Source organism: Balaenoptera physalus, assembly GCF_965194825.1.
Source record: "Balaenoptera physalus genome assembly, chromosome: 16".
NCBI lineage: Eukaryota > Metazoa > Chordata > Mammalia > Artiodactyla > Balaenopteridae > Balaenoptera > Balaenoptera physalus.
In genome coordinates, this window is record NC_138898.1 from 77,055,533 (window position 1) to 77,068,613 (window position 13,081).

Here is a 13,081-nt window from a genome sequence, read left to right on the forward strand (position 1 = left end):
CATGTATTGCCTCAGTTAATACTCACAATAATCTCACCAGGCTGATGTTACTATTATCCCCATTGTACAGATGAGAAAACTGAGGCACAGAGAGGTTAAGTCACTTGCTCAAGGTCACACAGTGAATGAATGGAGACGTTGAGATTCTAACCCAGAGCCTGAATTCTGGGCCTTAACACTGTACTACTAATCCATACAAAGCACTTTACATTTTACAGAGCACTCTCATTACCACATGAGGTGATTCAGGGGAATAATGAGATGACCCACACACCCTAGAAATGGCTGAGATTTTTACCACATGTGCTGAGGCTGAATAATGGCCCTCCAAAGATGTCCAGGCCCTATCCCCAGAACCTGTGAATATGTTACTTTACATGGCAAATAAGATTCTGCCGATGTGATGAAATTAACAATCTTGAGCTGGGAAGATTAGCCTAGATTATGCAGGTGGGTCCAATGTAATCACAAGAGTCTTTAATAGAGGGAGGCAGGAGAGTCAGAGAAGCAGATGTGACAATGGAAGCAGAGACAGAAAGGGAGTTTGGACGATGCTATGCTGCTGGATGTGAAGATGGAGGGAGGGGCCACAAGGGGTGCAGGTGGTCTGCAGAAGCTGGAAAAAGCAGGCAAACAGATTCTCCCCTACAGTCTCTGGAAGGAACCAGCCCTGCCGACATTTTTACTTTAACCCACTGAGAGTAATTTTGGACTTCTAACCTCCAGAATGCTAAAGTAATACATTTGCATTGTTTTAAGCCTCTAAAATTGTGGTAATTTGTTAGGCAGCAACAAGAAATGAATGTACCACATCACTGCACACCTGACTCCCCTGGCCAGCCTGGCTCAAATATTACTACTGAAGCTGCTGTCAGGAAACACCCTGAATTTTTTTAGAAGTTCTTTAAAGTTTCAATTTGGTCTTCTCTGAACCTCAGTCTCTTCCTTTGTTAAAAATAAAAATAGGGTTAATACACCTGACTCTGACTCTCTTACAGGCACAGAGTGAAGGTACCCTTGTATTATTTGAAGTTTCCCACAACCCACTGCAGCAGATGAGGCCTAGTTATTGTCCCCATTGCGCAGATGAACAAACTAAGGCTCAGAGAGGGGAAACAGCCAGCATAGGGCCACACAGCTAGTGAGTAACAGAGCCAGGACTTTCACCAGGACTTCTGACTTCAGATCTACCACACTGAGGTACATGTCTCAGAGTCAAGCTTGTGTGCCACCTACTCAGAGAAGCCTTCCTGGAGAACCTCAGCCCATTCATTAATTCATTCATTCACCAAACAATTGCTGTGACTGCTCTATGCCTAGTGTGCTGCTAGGCAAGGCTGGGACCAAGTTCTGCTCTCAGGAGCCCGCAGCCTAGTGGATGAGATAGACACACAAACCAACCATCCCCAAACAGCCTGATAAATGCTGAGACAAAGGGAAAGAAGCACAGGGGGTTGTGGGAGCCCAAAGGGGGGAAACTCACTGAGCCTGGGGAAGGCTTCCTGGAGAAGGTAGTGACTGAGCCGAAGACAAGCAAGATTCAACCAGAAGTGTGGGCAGGGGTTCCAGCGGAGGAATGGCTAAGCAGAGGCAGGGAGGAATGATGCTGTAGCTTCCTGACGGCAGGGAATGGGTTGGGTCATCCCAGGCCCCAAAGTCCCTCTGGGCTTCTGTGTTCCTGTGTGTGAATGGGAATCACGGGCCTAGCTGCCCAGAGCTTTGGTAATTGCTGGGCCCAGGGGAGGGCTGAGCAGGAAGGAAAGGGGTCCTGGGATTCCCAGAGCAGGAGGGCTGAAGGAAGGGTCAAAGGTAAGGGGGACAGGACAGGGTGGAGGGAGTGCTGGGGAGGCAGGGTCCTGGCTCAAACCCCTCTTCCATGTCTGACTCAGAGTGTGACTACAGGTAGGTCCTCTCAGAGCCTCAGTGACCCCATCTGAGAAATGGAGCGTGAGACAAAACTGTCTCCAAAGACCCTCCCCAGCCCTGACGGGGAAATGACATGACACAAAATTACAAAAGGGTCTTTATTTGTAAAAAGCCAAAGGGACCCCTGGGGCGACAGGACAGGCAGGCCGGCTTCTCAGGGGTCAGGGGCATTTGGGCAGATGCGCTTGAGTGGGGGGGCGCCCTCCGAGTCCTCTGTATCACCCTGGGCTGCCTCGGGGACAGGTGGCACTGGCTCAAAGACGGGGTAAGCTTCAGGGGCCTGGAGAGGAAGGGTGGACAGGCATGAGCTCCACCCAAACCCAGGAGTGCAGCCTCCTTGCCTATGCCTTCTCGAAAGCCTCCACTCCACTCCCCTCCCGGACCCGGGAGTCTAGCCCAGGGCCAGGGCCCCAGGACGCAGATTAAGTAGGGCGCCGGAAACAACAACAACACCGTTTGGGGGGAAGAAGCTGACATTTGATATTTCTCGAAAACGTATCACGGTAGTCCTTGTGGGAAAAGTCAGAAGTTTGTGGGGGACTTTCTTAAGCTAATTACATACTTAGGATTAAAAACAAAAAATACTTGGAGGTGCACCATGATCTTTTCAGGCCTTTAATGGTCTCAAATCAGCCCCAATCCAGCCTGCAGGATTTTGTTTCTAAAACACCCTTTTCTTTTCAGTCCCAAGAACCCAGCCTAATAGCCTTTAGCTGTGTCCACGGTCTACATTTCCCACCTGGACCTCGAGAGTGCAGCCCCCAAGGCTTTGGCTACCCCAGAGCCCCCATTCCCTCCAAGACCTGGTAGTCCGGCCTCCCGGCCGCTCTCACCTCAGCCTCCAGCAGTGCTGGAACAGGCTCCTCCTTGGTCAGCATTGGAGGCTCATCCGTGCCGCCTGCGGTTACGCCCCCAGGATCTGGAACATGAAATTAACAGGTGTTCCCTGAGCAGCTGCTCTGTGCCACAGCACAGACTGAGAGGGAAACATACCAGTCACAAAAGCCCGCGGGCTGTGGGAGCACTGAGTGGGGAGCCAGTCACCCAGCTGCAACCCAGGAAGAAAACACAGGAAGGACATTTAGGTGGGATCTTGACGGGTGAGTAGATTTGATCAGACAAATGGGGAGCTGGAGTACATTTCAGGCAGAGGGAACAGAAGCTTGGCAAGCCCAGATTCTGGGGTTGGACTGCCTGGGTTCGAATCCTGGCCCTGGGCAAGTGACTTAATTGCTCTAAGCCTGTTTTCCCCACCTGTAAAATGGAGATGATTACAGTAGTTACCACCTGAGACTGTTGTAAGAATTAAATGAGATAACACAGGAAAAGCCATTACTACAGTGCCCGGCACACAGTAAGTGCTCAATAAATGCCAATTATTGTTTTTATATTAGTAAAGGTACACAAGCGTGTGGTATGATCTAGACAACACAGAACATAGGCCCAAGCCATGGTGTTCTTGGAAGGGAACAATGAGGTCAGCAGGGGACAGTTCACGAAGGGCCCGGAGCGCCAGGCTGAGAAGTCAAAGGTCACAGGCAGCCATTGAAGGCTTTGAAGCAGGAAAATGACCTCGTCAACCTTGTGCTCTGGTAGCTGTGTGGGTCCAACTGGAAGAAAGGAGACCCAGGAGGAGGCTGAAGCTGGGTGCGGGTGAGAGAGATGACAGAGCCTGGGAAGGCAGACACACTGGGGAGGTGAATCTGACCAGATAGGGGATTGACTCTATGGGAAGAAAGAGGAGCTGAGGAGGACTCATACCCCAGATCCTGGCTCACTGGCTGTGTGAGCTTGGGCAACTTACTTAACCTCTCTGGGTTTCGGTTTCTCATCTGGGTTTCTTATGCTCTAAATGGAGATCATAACCCTCACAGGGTTGTAGTAAGGATTAAATGAGATAAAACATGGAAAGTGCTTAGAAGGGTGCCTGGCACACAGTAAGATCTCAATAAGTATTAGCTGTTATTATCACTTATTATTAATCACTCTTACGATTATCACGATTATCTATTCCTTAGCAAATATTTATTGAGCACCTACTATGTGTTCCATGGTGTTCTGAGGATACAGCAGTGAACAAGATTGATATGGGCCCAACATTCAGGAAGCGACATGAGGTGGGAGTGGCAGAGAAAGATACTTAACTAGTAAAAAGCTAAATTTACATGAAAACCTCAGACAGTGCTAAGTTATCCACAGATGCTAAGAAGCCAGGGGAAGGAGACAGTCCCTAGAGGAAGGGCAGTGACTTTCCACAGGACTCAGGGAAGGCCTCCCAAGGAGGCAACACAGGAAGGGGAGCAGGTCGAGGGGTAAGCTGGTGGCTTTGACCTTGGAGAGGACAAGATTCAGAAGAGAGGGCTCCTGGGAGGCACCTGGTCCTACCTCTCTCCTGGCCCAGCTGTGGGGGCTGAGCATCCTCCGGGACCCCTTCCGGTGGTCCAGCAGGTGACACAGGGCGGCTGGGCTGGGGGGTGCCCCCAGGGCTGGGATCGGTGCCCTTTTGCAGGGAGCCTTCCGAATGGAAACTCTGGTTACTGTTCTCATCTGTGGGAGCAAAAGCCAAAAGGGTTGGGCCTGAGGCCTCCAGCCCCCTCCCTCAATCCCCACAGCCCCCCACATCTCAGCATCCCTACATACCATTGAGATCAAGCAGGATGAGAGGGCCACCCCCTCGGGGACTGGCACCCCTGCCCCTCCGCTCCCGGCCTCGGGATCTCTCTGCCCCGCCACCTGCCCTCCGTCGCTCCTGGGGGTTAGAGGGCTAAGGGTCAGAGTCAGCTTTCTAGTTAGCACTTGCAAAGCCCCCACTGTACAAATAAGGAAACTGAGGCACAGAGAAGCAGAAGGCCCTGCATGAGGGGACAGGTTGTGCACAGTGGGTTAGGTCTTGAACTGGGGTGGGGGGGAGCAGGGTCTGGTGTGGGGGGAGGGGGAAGAGGCGGAGTTGCTACTAATTGTTAACATCTGTCCGGGCTCCTGCATTTGAGGTCTGAGTGGGGACTGGAGGTGGAGGCCAGGGTGGGGAGGGGCTTGCCTGAGGCTGCACAGAGGAAGGGCCTGGTGTGGGAGAACTTGCTCACCTCCTCCTGGGGGTCCACCACTGGCACCCACTTGAAGATACGAAGGGAAGTGTCGCCCACAGTCACCCAGCGCTTCTCCCTGTGGGACAGTGGGGGGACTGGGTCAGAGAGGCCTGAGGAGAGAGCCACCCCAGGAGCTGGACACATCTGGGGATACCTGTAGAGGTGGTGGTGGTGCCGGAGGGAAGGGGCAGTTTTGCTAATGGGACATAGTTAGAGGGAGAAACCCTGCAGACCCGAGGGTATAGATAGGGGGTGCCTCTAGAGAGAGAGTGTGACTTGGGGTCATGGCTCTGCAGACCCCTGGGGTATATACATGGAGACCGCGACTATGGGCCCGGCTGGGGACCAAAGCAATGAAGATCACTCTGCATACTTGCGAAAGGAGTGTCAAAGCTTCAGGGGGCAGGGCATAAATGGGGGCTCCAGCCTCGGGAGGGGAGGGTTGGGGAACACGCTTTGTAGACCCCAGGGTGTAGCCAGGAGAAGGAAGATAGAGCCCTGCAGATCCAGGGCGCAGCTGGGAGGCACACCTAACACCTGGGGGCCACAGCTGGCGAAGGGGGTAGACGTATCTGGGGGAGGAGTGGCCCATCGTGTCCCGTCCCTGGCCCCGGGGCAGCGCTCACCATCTCCGGACCTTCTCGATGGTCGCCATCACCTTCTTGATGTCATCCTTGGCCCGGCTCCGGGTCTCGGCCCGCACGGTCCGGCCGGCCATGCTGGCGGGGCTGGGGCCGAGCGCGGCTGGGCCGCCTCCCGTCCGGCTGGCTCAGGCTCGGCGCCAGGCCGGGGCGCCGCTCTCTCGGCCTGTCGTCTCTCCGGGAGTTGGCCGCGCCCTCCCTCGCTCCCCAAGGCTTCCGCGAGTCCCCGCCCCGCTTCCTGCCGCCGCGCCGCGCCCCGCCCCGGCCCGTCCCCGGAGCGGCCGGGCGGCGCGGGCGGCCAGAGCCCAGGCCTGGAAGCCGGCCGACCCCGCCCCGACCGGCCCCGCCCCCTCGGGGCACCGGGACGAGCAGCGCCCCCTGCCCGCCGCCGAGAGGCAGGTTGGGGGCAGCTGGGCGACTGGACGCGCGCGGTGGGGCTGCGGCCGTGCGTTCAGACCACGTGGGCGCCAGGGGGCGCGAGAGGGTGTGTGTCCCGTGTGCTACCGCTGCGCGTGGGGGCGTCCCTGGAACGGGGGGTGTGTGTGTGTGCGCGTGTGCATGTGCGTGGGTGTGTGTCCCCCTCGCCAGGCTATCTGGTTCTACACTGTTCAACTACCCATTCATTCAACAGTCTATTGACTGAGTGCCAGTTACGTACGTGCCAGACACTGCAAATATGACTGACTCTCCACCCACCAGAATGGCTAAAGTGAGAATGACGGACCTTACCAAGTGGAGGCGAAGAAGTAGAGCAACTGGATCCCTCATATTTCTGGGGGAGTGTAAATTGGTAGAGACACTTTGGAAAGCTGGCGGTTTTCTAGTGAAACTCTATGATCCAGCAGTTCCACTCCTAGGTCGTTAACACCCAACAGAAATGCGTGGGTATCAGAACCAAGGGGCCTGTACTGGAATGTTTATACCTCTATTCATAATAGCCTCAGACTGGAAACAACCCATCGACAGGGGAGTGCAAAATGATTGTAGCCTGTTCACACCATGGAGGACACAGCAAGGAGAGTGATGTCCTGCTACCCCCAACAACTGGGACAAGTCTCATGAAAGAAGTCAGATACAGCCCTACACACTGTATGATTCCATTTATATAAAGTTCAAAGCAGGCAAAACCGGGCTTCCCTGGTGGCGCAGTGGTTAAGAATCCGCCTGTCAATTCAGGGGACACCGGTTCGAGCCCTGGTCGGGGAAGATCCCACATGCCACGGAGCAACTGAGCCTGTGCACCACAACTGCTGAGCCTACGCTATAGAGCCCGAGAGCCACAACTACTCAAGCCTGTGCGCCTGGAGCCCGTGCTTCGAAACGGGAGAGGCCACCGCAATGAGAAGCCTGCACACCGCAACAAAGAGTAGCCCCCGCTCACCGCAACTAAAGAAAGCCCGCGGCGCAGCAATGAAGACCAAACACAGCCAAAAATAAATAAATATATAAATTAAAAAAAAAAAAACAGACGAAACCAATTAATGGTGTGAGAAATCAGAATAGTGGTCAGCCTTGGGACTGGGAGGGGCTAAGAGGGGGCTCTAGGGGGCTCTAGGGGGCTCTAGGGGGCTCTGGGAACTGGTCATGTTCTGTTTCTTAATCTGGTGCTGGTTCCCAGGGCATATTTACTCTTGGAAAATTCGTCAGGCTGTACCCTTATGATGTGTGTACTTTTCTCTGTGTATATTTTACTTCAATGGAAAGTTTACTTAAAATGACTGTGTCTTGGTTGATTTTGTTTGAGGCTGTGTTTGTCAGCAGATGCCACCTTCTAAATTTCTGTTGTTATGTGTGCGTGTGTTTCAAGGGTGTGGCTATTGTGTCTGTGTGTTTTGGTGTTATTATGTTCAGAGGGGTTAAGGTATAGGAAGGTGGTTATGACAGCATTTCTGGATCCAAACTGCTGGGGTAAAATCCCAGCTCTTCTTCTCCAGTGACCTTGGACAAGTCACTTATTTCTAATTCCTCGGCTATAACATGGGAGTGAGTTAATACATGTATAACCTAGAACAGTGCCTTGCACATAGTAAATACCCAACAACAGTCTCTGTTAAAAAAATGTGTGATGGTGACTTCCCTGGTGGCGGAGTGGTTAAGAATCTGCCTGCCAATGCAGGGGACACGGGTTCGAGCCCTGGTCCGGGAAGCTCCCACATGCCGCGGAGCAACTAATACCATGCGCCACAACTACTGAGCCTGCGTTCTAGAGCCCACGTGCCGCAACTACTGAAGCCCGCGCGCCTAGAGCCTGTGCTCCGCAGCAAGAGAAGCCACCGCAATGAGAAGCCCGCGCACCGCAACGAAGAGTAGCCCCTGCTCGCCGCAACTAGAGAAAGCCCATGCACAGCAGCGAAGACCCAATGCAGCCCCCCCCCCAAAAAAAGTGTGTGATGGCCCCACCTGCTGTGCCCTCTGCCAGTTCATCTCTTTCTTCCTTTATTCTGGCAGTTGTCTGCACATGGCAATGTACTCACAGACACACAGGTCTCCTTCCCAGTTTCTTCATTCACAAACCCCATAACAAGCTGTTGTCTATCGTTTCCCCATCAGACTGTGAGCTCCTCAGGGGGCTAGAGACCAAGAATGGATCATCTCTGGGTCCCAGAGCCCAGGAGAGTGTGGGTGCTTGGGAACCATTTGTGGGGATAAGTAAGTGTGTACAGACCGTTCAGCATTTGTCTGCATCAGGTTAGTGGGTTGACGTGTGGGTATGACTCCCTGTACCTGTCTCTTAAGCTTGTTCCTGTGTGAGAACCCTTCAGTAGATGCGGGTGTGTCAGAAGAGTTCTCTTACTGGGTCTGGTAAGGTGAGGTGAGGTGGCCCCCTAGTAGGTGTGACTGTGAAAGCAAGGGCAGAAGCCATCTGAGATAGGCCGGGAGGTGTATGTCCGGGCAGGTGTGGCCTAAGCCTGAGGGCCCCCACCTTGGCCTCTCACGCACCCCGCTCTCCCCTCCCCCAGCTAAGAGGAAGGGCAGCACATTCCTGTCCTGCCAGCTGCTCCCTCTCCACCACCCACCCCTCCCCAGCTTTCTCCGAAAAGCAGCCCGGGCGCCAAGCCTTCCCCCAGGTCGGAGCCTGAGCCTTCTCCTCCCATCTGACTCTGGGCTGTCTCCCAGGCCCCGGCAACCCAAGCCTGCAGGTCCCGAGTCCACCCTGCAGACAACCTGCCGCCTCCTTCCCGACTAGGCCGTGCATGCAGGGAGCTGAGCTCAGGGCCAAGGAATCCTGCCTGGGGCAGCGGAGGTGGGGTGGGAGGTGGGGTGGAAGGGGGTGGTAGATTGTTGGGGTCTGAGCCCTGATTGGCTACGGCCGGGCCACGCCCCTACCCTTTTCCCCTTTCTCCCCTTCTCGGTAGGGGGGCGTGGAGGCAACCGGGATCTGCCTGGGGCCAGCATGAGCCGGAGGGAGGGAAGTCTGGGTAAGGGGCTGAAGGGCCGGATCCCGAGCGCCGAGGGGAGCAGGGGTCAGAAGGGCTGGAAGCTGGGGTCTGGGCCCCTGCCACCCCTAGGTCCGGGAAGGGAGCGGCCTGAGCTGGGGAGAGCAGGGCCCCGGTGTCAGGTAACGAGCGGGTGAGTTGTGCGTGAGCTGTGGGAAGGGGCAAGCGCCGGAGTTTAGAGGAGGCCTGGGGCTGTGCCTTCAGGGACTTGGGCTCAGGAGGTAGATTACCGGTTCGAGTACACCCTAGGGGAGAATTGGGGTCGTGGCTGGGGCAGGACGCCGGGACCCTATCTGAGTACCGGGAAAGAATCAGAGCTGGGAGCCAGAGCGAGGGGTAAAGTTAAGGGCGGAAGTCTTTGGGCCACAGGGGCTGGTAAGTGACAACAGGAGACGAAAGTCGAGGCTGTTAAGGATAGGGACCCGCGGGGCAAACTCTAGCGAGGGGCGGGGCGGGAGTTGCCGGGCTAGGACTACATTCCCCAGCATGCCCTGGGCACGCGCGCTAGGCGTCTCGGGAAATGTATTCTTCCTCCTGGGGCACCACCCTCTAACTTGTGCTGGTTAAGGCCGGTTGCTGATTCATTGAAACTGTACGGTGCCCAGCCCACGGTTTTGCACAGAAGGACCATCAGGGAAGAAATGGCACTTCAGTATCCCAATCTGTAGAATGGACTTAAAGGCTTGTTTCAATTTTAAGTTCTGTGCTTCGATGATGCTGAATTCCACCAACAATCACTGAGGTACAGAGGTAAGTGAGCCCTTCCCTCAAAGGGCTCCCAGGCTGAGGCAGATTCTCACAGATAAAAGACACATTAAAAGAACCGCCTTGGAAGTATGAACAAATGGCCTTAAGTAGAAGGAAGAAGTTAATTTAAAGGAGGAGTGAATCTGGAGGCTGCACTGAGGAGGCAGTATTTGAATTTGGCTTTAATAGGATTTCAACCATGATTTGGGGACAGGGAACACATTTCAGGGAGAACAACCGTTTGGCAAATGTCTGGTGCCCTATTTTCCCTCAGTTGGAATGGGACAGAGCCTGCCTGGCTTAAAAGGTGGAGAATTCAGAGTGGAGCTTCCGGGTTCAGGAAGAGCCAGCCTGGAAGAAGTGGTCAAGAAGAAAGGGGTTGGGGTGCCCTCATTCCTCCCCCCCTTTTCCCACCAGAGGACCCCCAGGCTGACTCCTCAATCTCACCCCTTCCCCACTTGGAGTCCAAGATCCAACAGACACACAGCCTTGCCCGCCTCCTCACCAAATATGCTGAGCAGCTGCTCCAGGAATATGTGAGTGGGGTTCAGGGTGTGGGTACCAGGGGCCTGGGGAATGGGGAAGTACATACAGATCAAGGGGTCCTTGACCACCCATTTTCTCAATCTCACTTCACAGTTGCAGAAATTGGGGCTCCCAAGAGGGGTCAGTAACGGGCCCCTGGCCACACAGCAAATTGGAGGAGGACCCTGTCTGTGCCCCAAATGCCCCTCCATTAGCCTCAGCATGGAGGCTCCCTCCTTGGTACTTTAAGACAGAAGCAACCTGAGAGAGTGAAGAGAACTCTGGTCTGGGAGTCTGGAAACCTATGTTCTTAGGCTCTGTGTGATCTTGTCATCTCACCTCCATGAGCTTGGGACTCCTCAGGTGTAAAAGGAGGCAGTTAAGGGAATTCCTTGGAGGTCCAGTGATTAGGATTTGGGCACTTTCACTGCCAGAGCCTGCGTTCAATCCCTGGTCGGGGAACTAAGATCCCGGCAGGGCCAAAAAAAAAAAAAAGGAGGCAGTTGAATAAGATGAGCTGTGAACTCTTCTACCTGTGTTATGCAGAGAAGCCAAGAAGGGGTTTCAATCTAGGGGTAAAAATGCCATCCCAAGAGGACACTTTTACAGAGGAGAAGGATCTGCCAAAATCTTTGGTTGGCCAGAGGACACTGACAAAGGAACCTAGATAGTTCCCCAAATTACTCTGGTGTAGTGGAGGGAGGGTATAGTTTTGAATCAGATAGACTGTAGCCCTGCCAACTTGTTGTGACCATGGGCAGTACTGATAACATTAAATATAATAATTTAATAATTATGACAGCAATAGTAAGATAATAAAGCTAGCTTTGTAGTCCTACCAACTTTGGTTCAAATTCCAGCTTCTGCCCCTTCCTAGATGGATGACCTAGGATAAGTCAGTCCCAATATCCTCATTTACAAGACCATGATCATCATCATCACACCCATTTTTTGGAAGATTAGGAATAGTGTGTTTAAAGCAGCACAGTGCCTGAACCAGAAGCAAAATGTTAGGAAAGGATAAATGGTGTTGTTATAGCATCTTTACAAATTACAAATCACCTTTATCTTTTCATTTGTTCATTCACATGACAGTTATTCATTGAGCCCCTGGTTGTGTGTCAAGCAGGTGCAGAAGTGGGGAAGAATGGTGGGGAGGGAGTGAAACAAACTCGGTCCCTGCACCATCTTCTGTAATTCTCAAGAGGTCCGTGGTAGGAAGGCAGGACAGGGAACTGTTCCCCCATCTTACAGAGGAGACCACTGAGGCTCAGAGAAGGAAACGGTTTTGCACCAAACGGCACAGCTAGTAAGTGGTGGAGACAGGATTTGAAGCTGGGTCTGTAAGATAGCATTAAGAAAAGAGCTAACATTTTTTGTGCCCTTCCAATGAGTCAGGACCTGCCTTAAGCATTTTAACAGGCTCATAACTACCTTATGAAGTTGATATGGTTATTATCTCCATTGAGGAAATGAGGAAACAAAGCAGTGGTGTAAAGCACACGGTGGTTTTTGTTGTTTTGTATTATCTCAAACACAGCCTCTCTGTTGGCAGGAGTGTGTCATTTACGAGATGGGGACACTGAGGACCCAGGAGAGGGGTGGAGGGCTGAGTTCCGGGTGGAGGAGCCGCCCTGACTGCCGCGTCTCCGCAGGTGCAGCACCAGGGAGACCCCTTCGGGCTGCCTGGCTTCTCGCCCCCGCGGCTGCCGGTGGCCGATCTGAGCGCCCCGGCCCCGGGCCACGCGGGCCTGCCGGTGCCCGAGCGCCTGCGGCTGGACGAGGCAGCGCTGGCCGCGCTGCCACCGCTGCTGGACGTCGTGCGCCGCCGCCAGGCCGAGCTGAACCCGCGCGCGCTGCGCCTGCTGCGGCGCCTGGAGGACGCAGCGCGCCAGGCGCGGGCCCTGGGCGCCGCCGTGGAGGCCGTGCTGGCCGCGCTGGGCGCCGAGACACGCGGGCCCCAACCGGAGCCTGCCGCCGCCGCCGTCGCCGCGGCCACTGCCACCGCGGGCGTCTTCCCGGCCAAGGTGCTGGGGCTCCGCGTGTGCGGCCTCTACCGCGAGTGGGTGAGCCGCACAGAGGCCGACCTAGGCCAGCTGGCGCCCGGGGGCCCGGCCTGAGAGCGGGGCGCGCGCCGCAGCTCGCGGTCCCCTCCTGGGCCGTCTCCGCCTCTCCATCCCTCTCCATCTCCAGCAGCGTCTCTGTGTTCTCCGACCGTCTCCATCTCTCTATTTGCTTTGTACGCTCTCGATCTCTTTTTCTCCCTGGGGCCTTCGTGTCTCCGTCTGTGACTTCCCATGTCTATCACTTCCTTGCTTTCCCCCTCCTTTTCTCCATCGCTTGGGCCTGCCTTGCTGGGGATCTCTGTCTCCGCTTCTCCCCATCTCTTGCCTCCTCTTGGCCCCATGTGAACATGTGTACATCTGCACCTCATCTCAAGGAGGGGACACCTGGCACTCTGTTTCCCTCTGTCCTTCTCTCTCTCCTTTCCTGGCTAGGGACATGTCTGCTGACCCTGTGGTGGGTGGGCTCCTCCAGACAAATTTCAGCCACCTTCCCCCAGGGTCACTCCACCTGCTGCTCTCCCCCTCCCCCATCCCACCCTTTGCGGCCCTGCCCCCTCTGCCTTTGATGTCCTTTCCCTTCTTCCCCTCCCTCTGCCCTATCCCTGTACCTTCCCTTCCCCCCAAGTTAGGTCTACTGGAGAGAAAAAAAAAAT

General features: G+C 54.7%; 2 protein-coding genes across 5 annotated transcripts in view; one reads left to right on the forward strand and one right to left on the reverse strand.

Moving 5' to 3' along the window:
* Window positions 1-6,003, reverse strand: part of BCL7C (BAF chromatin remodeling complex subunit BCL7C) — a 32,985-nt gene extending 26,982 nt beyond the window's left edge. Inside the window, exons 1-6 of one of the 3 annotated variants that reach the window (XM_082429573.1) lie at window positions 5,639-5,982; window positions 5,010-5,088; window positions 4,567-4,675; window positions 4,312-4,473; window positions 2,760-2,845; window positions 2,011-2,206 (exon numbers count right to left, since the gene is read on the reverse strand). In XM_082429573.1, the coding sequence (XP_082285699.1) occupies window positions 2,081-2,206; window positions 2,760-2,845; window positions 4,312-4,473; window positions 4,567-4,675; window positions 5,010-5,088; window positions 5,639-5,730 (654 nt within the window). In that variant the 5' untranslated portion in view covers window positions 5,731-5,982 and the 3' untranslated portion in view covers window positions 2,011-2,080. Of the gene's footprint in view, window positions 1-2,010; window positions 2,207-2,759; window positions 2,846-4,311; window positions 4,474-4,566; window positions 4,676-5,009; window positions 5,089-5,638 lie in introns of those variants that run through there. The other 2 variants (XM_082429572.1, XM_082429574.1) reach the window with 2 other exon arrangements.
* A 2,964-nt stretch (window positions 6,004-8,967) lies between these two features.
* Window positions 8,968-12,627, forward strand: CTF1 (cardiotrophin 1). Of its 2 annotated transcripts, XM_082429571.1 has the most exons (3): window positions 8,968-9,072; window positions 10,255-10,373; window positions 12,018-12,627. In XM_082429571.1, exons 1-3 carry the CDS (start codon window positions 9,048-9,050, stop codon window positions 12,480-12,482), a joined length of 609 nt encoding a protein of 202 aa, XP_082285697.1. In that variant the 5' UTR covers window positions 8,968-9,047; the 3' UTR covers window positions 12,483-12,627. The 2 variants fall into 2 exon arrangements, with proteins under 2 accessions (XP_082285697.1, XP_082285696.1); XM_082429570.1 differs by lacking the exon at window positions 8,968-9,072 and having other exon boundaries at window positions 9,230-10,373.
* The last annotated feature ends 454 nt before the right edge of the window (window positions 12,628-13,081 follow it).

What these genes read in the sequence shown, in the direction of transcription:
- CTF1 (XM_082429570.1), top strand. Translation starts at nt 10,086, where the DNA reads ATGTCTGGTGCCCTATTTTCCCTCAGTTGGAATGGGACAGAGCCTGCC. An exon ending in AGCAGCTGCTCCAGGAATAT is followed by an intron (nt 10,374 to 12,017) that starts GTGAGTGGGGTT and finishes GCGTCTCCGCAG; the next exon opens with GTGCAGCACCAGGGAGACCC.